This window comes from Oryctolagus cuniculus, chromosome 3, assembly GCF_051225735.1.
Source record: "Oryctolagus cuniculus isolate XC-2025 breed Fujian yellow rabbit chromosome 3, ASM5122573v1, whole genome shotgun sequence".
NCBI classification, from domain to species: domain Eukaryota; kingdom Metazoa; phylum Chordata; class Mammalia; order Lagomorpha; family Leporidae; genus Oryctolagus; species Oryctolagus cuniculus.
This window is the reverse complement of record NC_142869.1, coordinates 174,149,022-174,169,255: the sequence shown is the minus strand read 5'-3', so window position 1 is coordinate 174,169,255 and position 20,234 is coordinate 174,149,022. Positions and strand designations below refer to the sequence as shown.

Here is a 20,234-nt window from a genome sequence, read left to right as displayed (position 1 = left end):
GACAAGTTGTCCCCAAGCCTTGGCCTTCAGATGCCAGGAAAGCAAGCGGTCAGAGTGCCCGGCTCCGGAGCCGATGGCTCAGGGACTCACTGGCTGTGCTTGTCTGTGTCCCTTCCACAGAGACCTGGCTGCTCAGCAGAGAGAAGAGGAGCCTGGAGGAGGAGCCCCAGGGGCCAGGGCCAGCCTGGGCAGCTGAGGGGGCGCCTGGCAAGGAGCGCTCTGCGGGGCTCACCTGTGGGAATCTGCTTCCTGCCCCCAGCAAGAGGGAGGTGGCCTCCCTGCCTCCAGGTCCCCAGAGCCAGGCTGTGCCAGCTGCTGGGGTCACAGAGCCGTGCTCTCCCTGTGCGGAGTGTGGACAGGGCCTTGACCAGGAGGAGCTTGGTGCACAGCATGCGCGAGCCCACCCTGGTCCTCAGCCCTTGGCCTGCGCTCAGTGTCCCCAGAGCTTGGCACAGCAGGCCACCCTCACCAGCCGCCGGCGGCCCGCGCACAGGACCCAGCGCACCTACACCTGTGCCCAGTGCGGCAAAAGCTTCGTGCACCAGTCCACGCTCACCACACACTACCGCACGCACACCGGCGAGAAGCCCTACGAGTGCGCCGAGTGCGCCAAGCGCTTCGGCCGCCTGTCCACGCTGCTGGAGCACCGGCGCACGCACACGGGCGAGAAGCCCTTCCCTTGCGCGCAGTGCGGCCGCCGCTTCGGCCGCCTGTCCACCCTGGTGGAGCACCGGCGCACGCACACGGGCGAGAAGCCCTTCCCCTGTGCCCAGTGCGACAAGCGCTTCACGCGCCTGGCCAACCTGACCGTGCACCAGAGCGTGCACGCGGGGGAGCGTGCCTTCCAGTGCGCCCAGTGCGGCACGCGCTTCACGCACAAGCCCAGCTTCCTGCGGCACCTGCGCGGCCACTCGCGAGAGAAGCGCTATCCCTGTGGCCAGTGTGGCAAGAGCTTTACCTGTCGTTCCTGGCTGCTACGCCACCAGGGCAGCCATGCCAGCCAGGCCACTCCTTCCTGTGTGGCTTGCGACAGGGGCTCCCCAAGCCCTGAGCCATCCAGGAGCCTCCTCCAAGGTGCAGTATGGGGGAGGCCCGCCTGCGACCCGGCAGCCGCAGCCGGGTCTGAGGGTGCCCTGACCGGGTGTGACCCCAGGGTGTGCCGGGGAGGCAGGCGACTGAGTGACAGGGGTCAGGAAGGTGTGGGGGTGTCCTCGTGCAGTTCGCTGTCTCCTGTGAAGATGGAGAATGCAGGGTAGCGCCCAGAGATCTCTGACGGGGCCAGGGAGGGCTCAGGGGCCACTGGCGTCCTGGACTCCAAGCCGACCTTATCTAAGGACACTTGGCTGGCTCAGGGCGTCCTGTGCAGGATGCCGCCACTTCGCCAAGAAGGACAGGGCTCCCAGGGGCTGCAGGGCCGGCAGAGGGCCCAAGGGGCTTCTTGCTGCAGGGGTCGTGTGTGGAGGCAGGGCTGAGGTGGAGGGAGTCGTCCCAGTCGGGCCTCACTAGAGCTGGCCAGGGGGAGAGCTCGCTTGTGCCTTGTTCCATAAGGAAGTGACTGGGGAAATGGCGGTGACTCAGTTCTTTGAAGGGGCGGAGGGCCTGCTTGCACCCTTTGCCATACCCCCTGCTGCCCGCTGATAACCAAGCAGAGTCCACTGTCCTTCCTGGGGGGGTGGGAGGCCCAGGGCAGTCCAGCCTCCCGTTTCATAAACTCAGCCACGTGGCCCTCGGGCTCGAATCCAAGAGCCGTGGAGTTGTCACGGGATTCACATGGGGGCTTTCTGTGACTCCCCACTGCCTCGGAGAGGCCTGGGCTGGCCGTGGCCCTGTGCTCGTCAGCAGTTATCTCGGCTGCCGACGTAAGACACTGCCCTCTTGGCCTACAGTTTGCCTCTGAGCTGCTGGGGACAGGCAGAGGGGCCTTTCTGAAGGCCCAGGCTGTGCTGGCCACCGGGGACACCAAGCAAACCAAGGCCTGCTTCCGGGCTGGGGGCTGGGAGGGCTGTCCACTCTCAGTGGGAGGCACACACTCTCGGGGGAGGCACACAGGCCAGCAGACAGCGGGGCACGGGAGATGTTGCAGAAGCACTCAAAGTTCAGGAGGACGGGAGGAGGGACTGGAGGTGGCCCGTCCGTGGCTGAAAAGCGCCTGGAGATCCTGGTGGTGCCTGCCACCATCTCGGCGACTTCAGCCAGCGGCGCACTGTTCAGGTGGGCCCTTGGTGGTGGCTGGCAGTTTGGGTTGCAGGCCGTGTTGATAAATGGAGTTCTTGCTCAGCTGGGGCCCCGACTCCCCCCAGGACCCCTGGGAGCGCAGCGCCCCGGCTGTCGGATAATCCCCATACCCTGTCCCATGACCCTGAGTACTTGACATGTACACTTGTGTGCTTCCAAGAATTCTTGTCGCCTTGCGGAACACGGAAGCAGAAGTTCACAAGCCCCAGGAGCTGCGCGTGGGCCAGCGCGCGGCCATGCACTGCCACCCGGGCTCGCGCGTCTGCGTCGGGAGTTGGTTTCTACTGGAAGCTCTGTGACGTGCTGACAGCCTCTGTAAATAAGGACGTGTTTATGAGGAACCATCAACCTCCTCCTCCCGCCGCTGACCTGCTGGCCAGTGTTCCTGTTCGTGTTGCAGGAACTCTGACTCCAGGTTCTCTCGGTTAGCGGCAAATTACAGTTATTTCCAACTGCGTTTCCATTTTGAAGTAAAAAAAAAAAAAAAAAAAAAACCCAAAAAACAGACGGACAGGGTCCCAAAGGCAGGCAGAGCGCGGGAATGCTTGGAGGGTCAGCCTGTCCGTGCCCAGATGGCAGGCCTCAGCCTGCTGCCCTGGGCCGGGCATGGAGAAAGCAGCCTGTATTTGTGGAATGAATGAATAAAAGGTCTCCGTAATTGGTGCCATACCCAATTCTATTTTTCCCCCCAAAGAAACTGTTTATTTCTAATGAGTACAAATTTCATAAGCAACTTAGGAATATAGTGATTCTTCCCATCATACCCCCCGACTCCCACCCCACCTCACCTCCTCCTCCCCCATTCCCAGCCCCAGGCAAGCAAACAAAAAAACTGTTCCTCCACAGTCAAGACAAGGGCCGTTCAAGTCATTGCTTCTCAAAGTGTCAATTTCACTTCGACAGGTTTCCTTTTTGGTGCTCTGTTATCACAGATCAGGGAGAACATGTGGTATTTGTCCCTTTGGGACTGGTTTATTTCACTAAGTATGATTTTTTTCTAGATTCATCCATTTTGTTGCAAATGACTGGATTTCATTTTTTACTACTGTATAGTATTCCATAGTGTACATATTCCATAATTTCTTTATCCAGTTTTTAGTTGATGAGTATTATCCTGACTCCATGTCTTAGCTATTGTGAATTGAGCTGCAATAAACATGGGGCTGCAGATAACTCTTTTATTTGCTGATGTCAATTCCCTTGGGTGAATTCTCAGGAGTGGGATGGCTGGGTTGTATGGTAAGGTTATATTCAGATTCCTGGGGTATCTCCAAACTGTCTTCCATAGTGGCTTTACCAGTTTACATTCCCATGCCCAATTTTAATGTTGTCAATCGGATGCCAATTTTACCACTTCTCACCTTGAATAATAGTTGCTTTTACTGTATTTATTGAGTTTCAGATCCATTGATTATAAGATAAACCTTTATCTTCTATTTCACTACGCTAGGGGACAGAATGCATCATTTTGCTGTGACTCAGTTATCACTGCAATATATGTATTTTTTAAAGATTTATTTGAAAGGTACAATTACAGAAAGACAGAGAGGTCTTCCATCTGCTAGTTTACTCCCCAAATGGCCACAATAGCCGGAACTGGGCCAATCCAAAGCCAGGAGCCAGGAGCTTCTTCCATGTCACCCATGTGGATTCAGGGACCCAAGCACTTGGGCCATCTTCCACTGCTTTCTCAGCCATTAGCAGCTGGATCAGAAGTGGAACAGCTGAGACTTGAACCGGCGCCCATATGGGATAGAGGCTTCAAAGGCGGTGGCTTTACCTGCTACACCACAGTGCCGGCCCTGTCAGTGCAATCTGTTAAATGCATCCTAATTGTAGACATGTTCTTAAATTGAGAAAAATGGATATGAGGTAGATATCCTAAAGAGTGATAACTAGAGGGGCCGGCGCTGTAGCACAGTGGGTTAACGCCCTGGCCTGAAGCGCCGGCATCCCATATGGGTGCCAGTTTGAGACCTGGCTGCTTCATTTCTGATCCAGCTCTCTGCTATGGCCCGGGAAAGCAGTGGAAGATGGCCCAAGTCCTTGGGCCCTTGCACCCATGTGGGAGACCCGGAAGAAGCTCCTGGCTCCTGGCTTCAGACCTGCCCAGCTCCAGTCATTGTGACCATTTTGGGGGTGAACCAGCAGATGAAAGATCTCTCTGTCTCGCCCTCTCTCTGTCTGTAACTCTGCCTCTCAAATAAATACATAAATAAAATAATTTTTTTTACAGGCAGAGTTAGACAGTGAGAGAGAGAGAGAGAAAGGTCTTCCTTCCGTTGGTTCACCCCCCAGATGGCCACTAGAGCCGGCGCGCTGCACCAATCCGAAGCCAGGAGCCAGGTACCTCCTCCTGGTCTCCCATGCAGGAGCCCACCACTCCACAGCGCCAGCCCCCACACTGCTCTTGGATCTGGCCTCTGCCATCTGGAATCTTGTTATTTCTGTTGGCACCAGTGAGCTGAGTACATCCTGCTATCAACCCCAGGCTACAGACAAGTCACCATGAGATGACAGTGCCCCTCTTGCCCTTGTAAGTGCATCTCTGCTTTGGGGAAAGCCTTCTAGTCCTTCAAGGAGCAAAGATGTGAGCCTTACATTTTTTTTTTTTTTGAGCAGAAAGCGTGGGATTTACTGATATCTGTTCTTGTGAGGGTGAGCAGCAGGCGGAAGCAAGTACCCCTCAGAAACTCATCTCCTTCTAACCCTGCCACTCAAGGTCCCTTCCCCCACTTCCTCAATGGTTGGGTGAGTTAGATGTACAGTCTAAACTCAACAGGGCAGCTAAAGGGTGGGTTAGCCATGAATCCATTCTCACGTTCTGCTGTGGACCAACTTGTTCCCTCCTCAAACTCATGTGTGAAAGTCCCAACTTTCAATGATAATATTTGGAGATCAGGCCTTTGGGTGAGATAATTCGGTTTAGATGAGGTCCTCATAATGGGAGTAGTGCCCTTCCAGGAAGATGTGACCAGAGCTCCCTCTCTGCCACGTTTAGACGCAGTGAGAAGACAGCCAGGACCTGATGGACCGTGCTGGCACCTTGACCTCGGATTTCCAGCTCCAAAACCCTGAGAAGAAAATTTCTGTTGTGTAAGCCACCCAGTCCATGGTTTTGTTAGGGCAGCCTGAGCCAACTGGGACATACCCCACCCCCGAGAACTTTCTGATCCCTTCCTCATCGCCATGCCTTTCTAGAATTTTCACTCCATATATGATGGACCATTGCTCTGCCCAAGTTTCAAGGAGCATTTTCAGTAGATGCTTAAAACTGGTTCCAAGTCTCCTTGCAGGGGTATTGGATTCTGATCTTGGGGGAGGGTATCCTTGACAATAAATCCTCTCCTATCCAGCCTAATATCCATCTCCCCGCAATGATACAAAGCTGTATGCGTTGCTGCAATTATTCCTGGCACATTGTGTGTTGAATTGGGTCCCCAAAAAGACCTGGCCAAGTCCTAATCCCTGCACCTATGAGTATGACCTAAGTTGGAAATAAGGTTTTTGCAGATATAATTAAGATGTAAGATAATGGGGCTGGTATTGTGGTGTAGTGGGGTTGGGCCTCGTCCTGCAACCAGCCACCAGTTCAAGTTCCGGCTGCTCCGCTTCTGATCCAGTTCCCTGCTAATTCACCTGGGAAAGCAGTTGAAGATGGCCCAAGTCCTTTGGCCCCTGCACCCATGTGGGAGACATGGAAGAAGCTCCTGGCTTCTGGCTTCGGATTGGTGCAGCTCTAGCCATTGCAGCCATATGGGGAGTGAACCAGCAGATGGAAGACCTCTCTCTCTGCCTCTGTTTCTCTCTCTGTGTAACTCTGATTTTCAAATAAATAAATAAATCTTTAAAAAAAAAAAAAGCCTGGCCGACCAACACCATGATTGTGGACATCTAGCCTTGTCTGCCAAACCTAGAAGTTTCGATTTTATTGCACAGGGGCCAGTGCTGTTGGATAGTAGGTTAAGCCTCTGTTTGCAGCACCAGCATCCCGTACAGGCACTGATTCAAGTCCGGCTGCTCCACTTCCAACCCAGCTCCCTGCTGGGAAAGCAGAAGATGGCCCAAGTGCTTGGGCCCCTATACCCATTTGGGAGACAGAAGAAGCTCCTGGCTCCTGACTTCATATTGGCTCAGTTCTGGCTGTTGTGGCCATCTGGGGAGTGAACCAGCAGAAAGAAGGAAAACCTCTCTGTCTGTCACTCTGCCTTGCAAATAAATAATCCAAACACTCAGGGCCCGTGTTGCTTATTAAGTCAGCATGGGAATCCTGTTGTGCTACAGACTGCCCTCGGGCTTCAGCTCCTCTCCCACCTCAGCCAACTCCACGTGGATGAACCTTCTTGTCAGGGCAGCGCGGATTCCTTTGATCTTGCTGCCGCTTCCGCCTGGAACTCCTGCCCATCTCCCTGTTTGTTAGGTGGGCTCCTCAGAATGCAGCACCCATTTCAAACGCAGGGTATGTTATCGCCCCAGTCTCTGGCCAGCTCATGGTCGATGCTCTCTCTGGCGTGCCCACAGTACCCAGTTCACACCCTGCTATCATTTGTTGACACTCCAGGGACTTTCCTAGGCTGTTAGGTGCTGAGCCAGGAGCTGTGTGGTTATTAGGGTCAGGCACATAGTAGGCACCCACTAGATGCTTGTTAGGTGAGAGAAAGATGGCCGTCAAGGAATCTGACCGTAGGGCTGTGCATGGCTGTGGGCAGCAGAAGCCGCAGGCTGCTGGGCTGCCTTGCAGGTGCACCCCTGGGAAGGCCTTCCCTACTGTTGAGGCATGGTCCCTGGGGCCACGTGTCCTTACCCCGACTACTTTAGGAGAAGTGTCCATCCCCTCACACTATGGACACGTTCTGAGTAGGAGGGGAGCTGCTCTGACAAGCCTCACTCCTAAAATACTGATACCTCTCGTGCACCCGCTCCTTGGTGGCAACGTTTGGTCACGCACAGGCACAGAACCAAGCCAAACTGATTGGAGTCCTGCCCTAGCAATTCCAGACACAAGCCTTTTCCTCTGTGACCACCGGAGCCCAATGATGTGAGTGTACACGGATCGGAGGCAGGGTCTCAGCTGCGTGGGGAGCCCGCTTTGAAACACAAAAATTGATCCAAGAGAAAATCCGAGAAGAAAGCTGGAGGGAGTCGGAGAGCACTGGAGTTCCTGGAAGTCGAGTTCTCTGATATTTCCACTGCTGTGGCCCCAGCGAATCCCTTCTTTTATTTTACAGCAGCTGAAATCTAATCTCTGCTACTTAACCACCAGTGTTAGTGCAATGAGATTCTAAAGCTGAAATGATGCTAGTGAGAAACAGCATCCCAGCCAGGGGGTATAGCTCAGTGGCAGAGCATTTGACTGCAGATCAAGAGGTCCCCGGTTCAAATCCGGGTGCCCCCTTGTTTTCTTGACTCACATAACCCACCTTAGAGGAGCTCCTGTTTTGGAGGCAGGATTTGGGGGCAAAAGAAAGCCAGGAGAAGGGGAAAAACAAGCATCTTGAAGGGGCGGGAGAAATGGATGCTGGATAAGCAGTGGATCTCTGTCCACCAGAGGGAGTGATGCGGTCAGGTTGTAACTTGAAGCAAAACAAAACCTGGCTTGGCCCAGCAATCTTTGGGTTGGAGGGGGACAAGACAGGGAGGAGACGCCCGAGCACTGTGATATTGATGCGTTGTGATACCGATGGGATGAGCTGAGTGTTGCCATATTGATTTGATGAGCCGAGCATTGAGATACTGATGCACCGAGCTGAGTGTGCTTAGCGGCGCTGTTTCTCGACTGACAAAGACTCGACAGGAAGATGGTTTCTGCTTGCGGTCTGCTCAACACCAGAAGAGCCCTTGGCCTTGGTTAAGGCCTCTCCTGGAGAACAGAGCCTGGGAGGATGACCACATCGCCTCTGCAGTGGGATGGTGCCTTGGGTGCTAAGATACGTGTTTTTTTAAAAGGTTTATTTATTTATTTGAAAGTCAGAGTTACACAGGGAGAGAAAGAGAGGCAGAGAGAGAGAGAGAGAGAGTCTTCCATCTGCTGGTTCACTCCCCAGTTGGCCGCAACAGCCAGAGCTGCGCCGATCCGAAGCCAGGAGCCAGGAGCCTCCTCTGGGCCTCCCACAATAACGCTGTCCACCTTTGAGATCGGAGTCTCAGTGCACCAGCTGACCCTCCCCTCTGTCCTCTGATGTCGTCAGGACGTCCTTGTCTGCGTGCCTGCAGAAGAGAAACAGCAGGGCGGACTCACGTTACAGCAACTTGCTCTCCAGGCAAGCAACCCGGCCCACGAAAATCAGCCCATGCCCACAGGACAGGCATCGCGTCCTCCTAATAGCCTAATCGCTTCAGAAGGTTTCACTTCCCAGCACTGAGACGACGGCGACCTAATCTCACCTTGAGGGGTGCACGTGTGGCCTGGTGGTTAAGATGCCCACGTGCCGGATCAGAGTGCCCGAGTTCAGTTCCTGGCTCTGCTCCTGCCCCACCTGCCTGGCATCAGTGCCCTCGCCCCCCACCTCCCACAGGAGACCTGGGTTAAGTTCTCAGCTTCCGGCTTCAGCCTCTGGCCCAGGGCCATTGTGGGCACCCATGGAGCGAACCAGTGGGTGTGAGCTCTTTCTCCCCACCCCCCTCTCACTCTGTCCCCATCTCCCATTCTTTCCCTCACTGTCTGCCTCTCCCTCTTCCCCTCCCTTTGTCTACCCCCCCCCCGTCTCCCTCTCTTTACCTCTCTTTCTCTCTCTCATAAATAGATAAGGCTAATATTTAAAAATGTTCAACATGAGTTTGGGGGTAGACACACAATCTTGAAACCACAGAAAATATGATATTTTCTATATAAAATAAAACACATGTTTTTAAAGATTTACATATTTGAAAGAGTCACAGAAACGGGGAGACACTTACAGACAGATCTTCCATCTGCCGCTGGTTCGTGCTCCAAATGGCCACACAGACTGGGGCTGGGCGAGGCAGAAGCCAGGGGCATGGCGCTTCCTCTGTGTCTCCCACGTGGATGCAGGAGCCCAAGGACCTGGACCATCTTCCGCTGCTTTCCCAGGCACGTTAGCAGGAAGCTGGATCTGAAGTGAGGGGCCAGGATGCCACCTGGCTCTGATATGGGTGCCAGCGTTGCAGGTGGTGGTTAAGCTGCTACGCCACAATGCCAGCCGCGTATTTGTGTTTTAGGGGATGAATAGATCAACATTGCAAGTCTGAGCCCTTGAGGCCAGGTGTAACACAAGGGCAGCGGCTGGGTCCCTGCTGTCCCTGCGGTCTCCCCAGCTGCTGCTGTGAACTGCTCCTCTGGCACGCCCTCCCCGGGGTTGCCGCAGCCTGCAGCCCACCCCTCTCTCCTGAATAATTCAGCTTTTCTACTACGCTTCCTTAGGGTTCTCTCTCGGCAACCACAGTTACCTGGAAACCCTGACTTCCTTCTCCCACCCCAGTGTCCCAGTGGCTTCCGGGTTATCTTCACGGCGGCATCTCTGGTCCTGTCTCGGCGCTGGCTGTTGTGGGCTCCTTGCACTCCTGGCCCTCAGGGCCTGGTCTCATGCCCTGGACAACCTGGGCTCCTCAGGCCCATTTGCAGCTCAAACCTCCCCCCTACTCCCATGGTGGGGGTGGCAAGAGGCGGTGCAGGGGTGGGGTGGGAGCCAGCCGTTGGCCGCGCCACCAGGGTTCAGAGGACCGTGAGTGGCCCTGGAGACAAGGACGGAGGACTCCTTTGGCTGGGGTAGCGGGCTGGCTGGTTTGCTATCTTCCTCTCCTGCTGTCCGTGGGAACGGAAAATATCCCGCCCTTGGGAAAAGAAGGCGGCACAGCGGGCTGGCCCAGGGCGTGGAGGACCCTCCCCAGCCTGTGTGGACAGCACAGGTGCCTTTACCTGGAGCCCTCCTGGACACTGGAGGCGGTGTGTGGGAGAGACGGCGGGTAGGGAGGGGTTCTGGGGAGGGCTGAGAGGGAGGCCACATCCTTTGGGGCTTCTCCTCCGACGGGGTCTCTCTCGCTGAGCCCCACACGGATTGGAGGGCAGCTGCCCACTCGCTGCCTCCCGGCTCCCACAGGAGCTGCCCACAGGGAGCCGTCTGCCCTGTGCCGTGGGTTTTGGAACCCAGTCTCCCACGGCCCGCGGGCTCACACGTGCCCATCCAAACCCTCCAGCACAGTGCGCTCCCTGAGAGCGACTCGGAGCTGTCTGCCCGCGTTTCTCTGCAATCCCGAGCCAGGGGCAGCGGGGAGGGTGGATAACGCATGCGTGGAAAAGCAGAAAGGGGGTCTCTGTATCTCCCGGCGGGCAGTGGTGGTCAGGTCTTGTCCCAGACCCACCCCTCTCCTGGCGCAGACCCCTCTGCTCCACAGTGCCCCCTAGTGCGTGAAAAGAGGAGACCAGGGTTCAGTTAATCTGGGAAAGCCAACGCCTGTCTAGGGTGGGCGGAGCAGATGGACCGGGATGCAGAGGGAAGAGATGGGCCTTGTGCTTTGAAGATGGTCAGTGGGTGTTTACAGGGGACCCATGAGTGCGAGGGCCAGGCTGGCGGGGGCTGGCTGCCCCTCCCAGGAACATGGCTATTATAAGTTCAGAAACACCAACCACCTGTACAGTTCAAAAGATATAATTAAGAGGTTATGGCAGGCCTGTGGGGGCATAGCTCAGGGGTAGAGCATTTGACTGCAGATCAAGAGGTCCCCGGTTCAAATCCGGGTGCCCCCTTAGCTGGGCTCACTTTTAGACTCCAGAGGGAGAGAAAAACTCCTGAGGTCTTAGTAAATAAGAAAGGGGGAAATAATGGCTATTGGCCCTTCACTCCTAACTTGTGTCCCAGGTGTCAGCTGTGCTCTGCACTGGGTTCTCTCTGCTCTAGAAAGACATCAGCTGAGCCACTCCACAGTGCTCCCTCTCATGAGATACCTGCTGCAGGCTAACTTTATAAAGGGAAGAAATTTGGAGTCTCAAGGGCATGGTGCTGGCCTCAGCTTGGCTCTGTCCCAGCAGAGAGGGAGCACACGTGGGGAGGAAGTGTCCACACTGCCCTCGGCTCTGAACCAGCAGAGTGGGCGCACAGGTGGGGGAGCGTCCACGCTGCCCTCAGCTGTGTCACAGCAGAGAGGGAGCACAGGTGGGGGAGCGTCCACACTGCCCTCGGCTCTGTCCCAGCAGAGTGGGCGCACAGGTGGGGGGAGCGTCCACACTGCCCGCAGAGCACAATGAGGACGGCACCTCTAACACATGGAGATGTCCGCGGCAGATGAGCCCGCCTTCCCAGTCACGTCACTCTCAGCCTCGCTGTGGTCCAGAACCCCGGCTCCCCTTTATACGTCTTCGATCTCACTCCTCCCTGCTGAAGGCCTGCCCAGCCTCCTCATCTGGAAGATCTTCCTCGTCCACTCCTCCAGGAAGCCCCCCGACTCTCCCAGGAAGAGGAGCTCCTTACTGCCTGCCCCCACTCACCTGGAAGTGTTCTGGCTTACAGGTTTGAATCCCATTTGGATTAAGACTACTTGAGGAACAGGGGCGAGGTCTTATTTGTGTCCGTGCGGATGATGGATACAATATCTCAGTGTGGCCTGGAATCTAACAAGGCGGTGAGTGAATGACTGAGTGGCGTAATGAGCCCCTTCCCCAAGGTCACAGAGTTTGGAGGAGCTCTCCTTGGGCTGTGTGCGAGGTTCTTTAAAGACGCAGGCCAGGCTTAAGGGGGACACTACAGTCAAATGCCCTCTCTGGGTGTAGAGACCTGTGCTGTGCCTTTACCGCAGTGCTAGAGAGAGGAGGGCTGGAGGCGGGGTGGGGGGTGGGGGGAGCTAGCTGGTGGAGAGGGAAGGGGGGGGCTGCAGTGGAGAAAGCGTGCCAGTTTCTGGAATAAACAGACAAAATAGCAGATTGTAAATATGTACACAGCCTGGGTGTGGTGCCATGGGTGAAGAGGTACTAACGAGAAGCCATCCATATGTGGGGGTATAGCTCAGGGGTAGAGCATTTGACTGCAGATCAAGAGGTCCCTGGTTCAAATCCAGGTGCCCCCTGCTTCTTTAATGCTTTTGACCCCTGACTCAGGGGCTGGGATTTCTGCCCCTTCTCCCCCACATGTTGCCTTTGGTAATAAGATTTAGAGTCCAGATCAGGACATAAGAATCCTCTCCTGTCCATTCTTTGGACAAAAGCCACCCCTCCCTGAAGGTCAGGTTCAAGCTAGCTCAGCCCAGCCCCACCTGTACGGGGAACTCTTGCAGGCAACCTGTAGTGATTTGAAAATGAGGTCAAAAACGGTCCCACTCCCTTTTCCGGGAGGCCCTCAGGGGAGCTTCCTCTCCTACAGACCCCGGCCGCTTCTTCTCCCTCTCTGCTGTCACTTTTCCTTTCTTAGCCTGGGTCAGTGTTCGCTTGGTAGGAACAGCCAGCAGTAGACACCACCTTATATATACTTTGAAAAATACTTAAGATGTAAGAAAAATACAACGTACACGGGTGTGAAGAATCTCGCAGAGGATTCTTCACTTCCTTTGATGAACAAAGACATTTTGAAACGATCTTTCCAATGAGGACAAATAAAAATCTGGAAAAAAGGAAACCAGCTCGTTAAAAGCATCAAAGGAGCCGACTGGTTAGACAGGAAACCCCACAGGGAGAGGCGTGGAGATGGGCCACGGGAAGCTACAGCGCCACATGGTGTCTGCTTGGGATCCAGGTGCGGATTTCACTCCAGAAGAGGCGGCCGGGGGGGGGGGGGGGGTGGGCTCTCCGGAAGGGGAGCATGGGAGTCCGAAGAACTCTGGGTGCCCCAGAGGGCAGGCACTGCCAAACCCAGCTCTGGGTCCGACTAGGACCTGGAGCGATAGAAGAAACAGAAAGAAAAGCAGCCACTGTAGACACCTGTGGTGGGATTTGTAACATATGAATGGCTGGAGGAACTTAAGCACTGGAATTATGTTAAGATATCTTGGGGCCAGCATTGTGATACAGCAGGTTAGAGCGCCACTCGCAACGCTGGCATCCTATATGGGAGCCAGTTCATGTCCTGGCTGCTCCATTTCTGACCCAACTGCCTGCTAATGACCTGGGAAAGCAACAAAAGAGAGCTAAAGTATTTGGGCCCCTGCATCCACATGGGAAACTAGATGAAGCTCCTGGATTTGGCTTGGCCCCGCACGGTGTTGGGGCCATATGGGGAGTGGACCAGTGGATAGGTGAAAGATCTTTCTCTCTCTTCCTGTGTCTCTCATACTCTCTCTGTAACTCTAGCTAAATAAATAAACATTTTTTTAAAAAAAGAAATAAAGCGTGGGCTGGTGCCACGGCTCACTAGGCTAATCCTCCACCTGCGGCACCGACACACCGGGTTCTAGTCCCAGTTGGGGCACTGGATTCTGTCCTGGTTGCCCCTCTTCCAGACGAGCTCTCTGCTGTGGCCAGGGAGTGCAGTGGAGGATGGCCCAGGTGCTTGGGCCCTGCACCCCATGGGAGACCAGGAGAAGCATCTGGCTCCTGGCTTTGGATCAGCGCAGCGCACTGGCCGTAGCGGCCATTTAGGGGGTGAACCAACGGCAAAAGGAAGACCTTTCTCTCTCTCTCTCTCTCTCTCTCTCTCTCTCTCTCTCTCTGTCTCTGTCTCTTTCTCTCTGTCTCACTCTGCTTGTAAAAAAAAAAGAAAGAAAGAAAGCATGGAGAGACAAGAGCATGACGAACACAGGATAGAAAGTAATGAGGGGCCAGCACTGTGCTGTAACAGGTAAAGCCGCCGCCTGCAGTGCCGGCACCCCATATGAGCTCCAGTAACAGTCCCAGCTGCTCCATTTCCCATCCAGCTCTCTGCTATGGCCTGGGATAGCAGTAGAAGTTGGCCCATGTCCTTGGGCCCCTGCAACCGCATGGGAGACCCAGAAGAAGCTCCTGGCTCCTGGCTCTGGATCAGCGCAGCTCCGGCCATTGCAGCCAAATGGGGAGTGAACCAGTGGATGGAAGACTCTCTCTCTGTCTCTGTCTCTGTCTTTGTAACTCTACCTTTCAAATAAATAAATAAATCTTTAGGGGCTAAAAAAGATAATATCTACAAAGTGCAAAGGCAGTCTTACAGAGTGGGAGAAAATACTTGTAAATCATATACCTGATAATAAATTAATATAGAGAATATATAGAGGGGCCAGTGCTGTGGTGTAGCAGGTAAAGCTGATGCCTGCAGTGCCGTTGTCCCATATGGGCGCTGGTTTGAGTCCCGGATGCTCCACTTCTGATCCAACTTTCTTCTATGGCCTCGGAAGGCAGTGGAAGATGGCCCAATTCCTTGGGCCCCTGCACCTGTGTGGGAGACCTGGAAGAAGCTCCTGGCTTTGGATCAGCACAGCTCCAGCCACTGCGGCCATTTAGGGAGTGAACCAGTGGATGGAAGACCTCTCTCTCTCTCTCTCTCTCTCTCTCTGCCTTTGCCACTCTGTAACTCTGCTTTTGAAATAAATTAATTAATTTTAAAAAAAAGAAGACAAAGCCTAATGTTCCTATAAAGAACTCCCAAAGCTTAACAATAAAAACAAACATGACTGAAGGGCTTGAGTAGAAATTTCTCCAAAGAAGGACTACAAGGGGCCAGCACTGTGGTGTAGTGGATAATTCGGCACCTGCAGTGCCAGCATCCCATAAGGGCTCCAGTTCAAGTCCCAGCTGCTCTATCTCCTAATCCAGCTCTCTGCTGTGGCCTGGGAAAGCAGTGGAAGATGGCTCAACTGCTTGGGCCCCTGCACCCACGTGGAAGACCTGGAAGAAGCTCCTGGCTCCTGGCTTCGGATGGGCCCAGCTCTGGCCATTGCGGCCATTTTTGGGGAGTGAACCAGTGGATGGAAGACCTTACCCTCTCTCTTTCTCTCTCTCCCTGCCTCTGCCTCTCAAATAAATAAATAAATCTAAAAAAAAAAAAAAAAAAGACTACAGGTGGACAGTAAGCACATGAAAAGTCGCTCAATATCACTAACCATTAGGGAAACACAAATGCAATGTGATTCCACCTCATACACATTAGGGGGGCTACTATCACACAAACCAAAAACAGTGTTTGGCAAGGATCTGGGGAAATGTAGATCCTTGAGCCTTGTTGATGGGAATATAAATTGATCGGTAGAGCTGCTATGGAAAACTGCATGGCAGTTCCTCAAAAAATTAAAGGTAGAATTATTATAGGATCCAGCAGTTTCTTTTTTAAACAAAAGATTTATTTATTTGTTTGACAGTTACAGAGAGAGAGGGAGAGACAGATCTTCCATCTGCTGATTCACTCCCCAAGTGGCCACAATGGCCAGTGCAAAGCCAGGCTGGAGCCAAGCACCAGGAGCTTCATCCAGGTCTCCCACAAGGGTCGCAGCCCAAGCACTTGGGCCATCTTCCATTGCTTTTCCCAGGCCACTGGCAGGGAACTGGACTGTATGTGGAGAGCTGGGACACAATAACGGGATGCCAGTGTCGCAGGAGGTGGCTTGTCCCGCTATGCCACAATGCTGGCCCCGGCTCCAGCAGTTTCACTTCAGTGTGTATGCACAAAGAACTTGAATGCAGGGTCTCGAATAAATATTTGTGCAGCTATGCTCACAGCATCATCGCAGGAGCTGGAAGCACCCCAGGTGTTCCTCAGTGGGTGAATGGAGAAGCCAAGTGCGGCACATCCCTGCAGGGGGATACTACCCGGCCTTGAAAGCAAGGATGCTCTGCTGCGTGCCAGAACATGGAGGGATAGCGAGGAAACTGAGCGAAGAAAGACCAACACTGTGTGATTCCACCAACAGCTACTCGGAGTAGTCAGCGTCGCAGAGACGGATGTAGAATCCAGGTTGTCAGGGGCTGGGGAGAGGGGAGAACGGGAGTTACTGTCTAGCGGGTACAGCCTTTCAGGTTCACAAGATGAGGCGTTCCGGAGGTGGCTGGTGGTGATGGTCGCACATTGTGACTGTTTTCAGTAGCACTGAGCTGTGTAAGTAAAAAGGGTTAAGATGGTTAGTGATTTGTTGTGTGCGTTTTATGACAACAATACAATTAAAAAATATCTCTCGGGGCCGGCGCTGTGGCACAGAGGGTCAAGCCACTGCCTGCAGTGCTGGCATCCCATATGGGTGCCAGTTACGGTCCCAGCTGCTCCTCTTCCTATCCAGCTCTCTGCTATGGCCCAAGTCCTTTGGCCCCTGCACCTGCGTGGGAGACCCGGAAGAATCTTCTGGTTCCTGAATTCAGATCGGCGCAGCTCCGGCCGTTGTGGCCATGTGGGGAGTGAACCAGCGGATGGAGGACCTCTCTCTCTGCCCGTGCCTCTCTGTAACTCTGTCTTTCAAATAAATAAATAAATCTTTATATAAAAAAAAGAAAATATCTTTCAATTATAGTTGTATTTTTTCAGCCACTTCAGGCAACTTAAATTGTATGAAGATAATATTTATTGGCTGGCGCAGCGGCTCAATAGGCTAATCCTCCACCTTGCGGTGCCGGCACCCCGGGGTTCTAGTCCCTGTCGGGGCGCCGGATTCTGTCCCGGTTGCCCCTCTTCCAGTCCAGCTCTCTGCTGTGGCCAGGGAGTGCAGTGGAGGATGGCCCAAGTGCTTGGCCCTGCACCCGCATGGGAGACCAGGAGGAAGCACCTGGCTCCGGGCTTCGGATCAGCGTGATGTGCTGGCCGCAACGCGCCAGCCGCGGTGGGCATTGGAGGGTGAACCAACGGCAAAAAGGAAGACCTGTCTCTCTCTCTCACTGTCCACTCTGCCTGTCAAAAAAAAAAAAAAAAAAAAAGATAATATTTATTATAGTTTAAAAGAATCAAAAATAACAAAGAAAATATGAACAAGATCTTTAAAAGTATAAAACCTTGGGGCTGGCACTGTGGTATAGTAGGGTAAGCCTCCGCACTGCCATCCCACATGGACACCAGTTCGAGTCCCGGCTGTTCCACTTCTGACCCAGCTCTCTGCTAATGGCCTGGGAAAGCAGTGGAAAATGGCTCGAGTGCTTGGGCCCCTGCACCTGCATGGGAGACCTGGAAGAAGCTCCTGGCTCCTGGTTTTGATCAGCCCAACTCTGGCCATTGCAGTGATTTGGGGAGTGAACCAGTGGATGGAAGACTTCTTCCTCTCTGACTCCCTCTCTCCATCTGCCTCTCAAGTAGAAATAAATAAATCTTTAAAAAAATAAAACCTCGTGAGAAATTATATATATTTTTAGACAGGATAAAATTTTTCATAACTGGTATCATAAATGTCTCAGTTCTCCTAAAATTGGTTTAGACATTCCAAGCAATTTCAAACAAATTATTGACATGTTTTATTTTTGGTGAGACAAGTGAATGAAGCTAACTGTAAAATTATGTGACAAGATAACTTGCTCTACCTGATACCTAAGTTACATTGCAATAATGATTACGAAAATGAACATTTTAGCACAGGGAAAGATAGGCAGATCAATGGAACAGAAAATAATTTAAGAACAGACCCATGTGTGGAAGAAGATTTGTTGGGGAAAATGAGTATCACCATGCCTCCAGAAAAATCAATTCCAGAAGGATCATAGACATGTTAAAGATGAAACTATAAAACATTTAGAAGATAAAATAAGAAAATATATCATTGATTAGAGATACCGAATTATTTCTAAAACAAGACACAGAGAATACTCCAGAATATGAAAAAGCCAGAAAAAGCCAGGCCGGTGTTGTGTGATAGTGGGTAAGACCGCTGCCTGTGACATCAGCACCTCATGTCGGCGCTAGTTCCTGTCCCACCTGCTCCACGTCCAATCAAGTTCCCTGCTAATGCACCTGGGAAAGCAGCGAAAGATGGCCCAAGTGTTTGGAACCCTGAACCCATGTGGGAGACCTGAAAGAAGCTCGTGGCTCCTGGCTTTGGCCCGGCCGAGCCCTGGCCATTGCAGCCTTGTGGGGAGTGAAACAGAGGATGGAAGATCTCTCTGTCTCCCTCTCTGTAATTCTGCCTTTCACAATAAATAAGTAACTCTTTAAAAAAAAAAATGTGGCAAAGCCAGTAATGAATGGAAGACCATATTTTAACCCATAAAAGACTGAATCCACAATATATAAAGAACACCTATAAATCATAAATAAAAAAGGGCTCACAGAAAAATATGTAGGAGACTTTAACAAGTACTTTATTTTATTTTTTGGTGGCACAGAGGTTTTTTAAATTTTTTAATTTTTCATTTATTTTTAAAGTGGTTATCCAAATAATCATATCTTTTTTTAAGATTTATATATTTATTTGAAAGGCAGAGTTACAGAGAGGCAGAAGCAGAGAGAGAGAGAGAGAGAGAGAGAGAGAGAAAGGTCTTCCATTGCTGGTCTACTCCCCATATGGTCACAATGGCTGGAGCTGCACCGTTCCGAAACCAGGAGCCAGGAGCTTCCTCCTAGTCTCCCACGTGGGTGCAGGAGCCCAAGGACTTGGGCCATCTTCTACTGCTGTCCCAGGCCATAGCAGAGAGCTGGATCGGAAGTAAAGCAGCTGGGACTGTAAACCCGTGCATATGGGATGCCGGCACAGCAGGCGGTGGCTTTACCCGCCATGCCACAGCGCCGGCCCTGTATTAAGTGCATTTTCAACTCGTGCTGTTTATCAGGACATAACTATCATCAGCAAAGAAACATCTGTATAAGCCTATCCTATGTCTAATAATTCTAAGATAATAATTCTAGTAGTCCTAAGATATGAGGTGCATATGAGACATGTTCTTGAATGTTCATTAAAGCATAGTCCGCAAAGTTTGCAAATTAAAAAACCTATTAACATTAGAATAAATAAACAATTTGTAGTATAGTCACACCACAAGCACACTAACATGACTAGCTATATGCAACGTGCTGTATGAATTCGACAAACATTATTTTCCGAAGTTCTCCGTGCATTTCAGAGGGACGCCATGTGTCATGGGGTGCATTGTGTCCTGGAGCGAGGTGCTGATGCTGTAACCGTGCCCTTACCCCATTGCGTACCTGTGCACGTGACCTTATTTGTAATCGTGTAGTCAAATGAGGCCCTAGTCCCACAATACCGGTGTCCCTGCTGTAAGGCTGTGTGAAGATCCAGGTATGAGGAGCATGCCGTGGTCGGGGGCAGGGGTTGAGTGATGTGTCTACAAGCCAAGGACCGTGAGAGAAAGATGCGGAAGAGTCCTGCCCCGGATCCCTCAGAGAAAGCAGGGCCCAGCTGACAGCTCGATTTCAGGTTTCTGCCCTCCAGAGCCGTGAGAAAAGCAAGTTCTGTGTGTGGGTTTTTTTTTTTTTTTTTTTTTTTTTGACAGGCAGAGTGGACAGTGAGAGAGAGAGACAGAGAGAAAGGTCTTCCTTTGCTGTTGGTTCACCCTCCAATGGCTGCTGCGGCCGGCGCACCGCGCTGATCCGAGGCCAGGAGCCAGGTGCTTCTCCTGGTCTCCCATGGGGTGCAGGGCCCAAGCACCTGGGCCATCCTCCACTGCACTCCCTGGCCACAGCAGAGAGCTGGCCTGGAAGAGGGGCAACCGGGACAGAATCCGGCGCCCCAACCGGGACTAGAACCCGGTGTGCCGGCGCCACAAGGTGGAGGATTAGCCTAGTGAGCCGCGGCGCCGGCCAAGTTCTGTTGTTTTAAGCTCCCCAGCCTGTGGTTCTTCGTCATGGCAGCCCTGCAAAACCCAGCTACCATTGGGCCCAGTAACTTGATGTGTCAGGATTTATCCCAACTGTCTGCTTCTCCTTGCTCCACTTCTCGTCCATTTTTCATTTCTTGCATTCTTTTGGATTAACTTGGACTTTTTTTCTCATTTCTTAGATTTTGTCTGCTAGCATATGCTCTCCATTCCCGTAACTCATTTTACTCGGTAAAAACATGGCTGGCCGGCGCCGCGGCTCACTAGGCTAATCCTCCGCCTAGCGGCGCCGGCACACCAGGTTCTAGTCCCGGTCGGGGCGCTGGATTCTGTCCCGGTTGCCCCTCTTCCAGGCCAGCTCTCTGCTGTGGCCCGGGAGTGCAGTGGAGGATGGCCCAAGTGCTTCGAC

The 20,234-nt window shown here is 52.9% G+C and overlaps 1 protein-coding gene and 3 non-coding genes across 9 annotated transcripts in view; all 4 read left to right on the top strand.

The window, feature by feature from the left end:
- LOC100353013 (zinc finger protein 783) overlaps positions 1–3,622 on the top strand; it is a 34,779-nt gene extending 31,157 nt beyond the window's left edge. For all 6 annotated transcript variants that reach the window (XM_089329556.1, XM_089329557.1, XM_089329555.1 and 3 more), the window contains one exon: positions 121–3,622. In XM_089329556.1, coding sequence (XP_089185682.1) covers positions 121–1,256 — 1,136 coding nt within the window. In that variant the 3' untranslated portion in view covers positions 1,257–3,622. The remainder of the gene's footprint in view (positions 1–120) is intronic.
- Positions 3,623–7,558: 3,936 nt separating this feature from the next.
- Positions 7,559–7,630, top strand: TRNAC-GCA (transfer RNA cysteine (anticodon GCA)). The gene has a single exon. It is a non-coding gene; the product is annotated as a tRNA-Cys (tRNA).
- Positions 7,631–10,867: 3,237 nt separating this feature from the next.
- TRNAC-GCA (transfer RNA cysteine (anticodon GCA)) lies at positions 10,868–10,939 on the top strand. The gene has a single exon. It is a non-coding gene; the product is annotated as a tRNA-Cys (tRNA).
- Positions 10,940–12,180: 1,241 nt separating this feature from the next.
- Positions 12,181–12,252, top strand: TRNAC-GCA (transfer RNA cysteine (anticodon GCA)). The gene has a single exon. It is a non-coding gene; the product is annotated as a tRNA-Cys (tRNA).
- Positions 12,253–20,234: the final 7,982 nt, after the last annotated feature.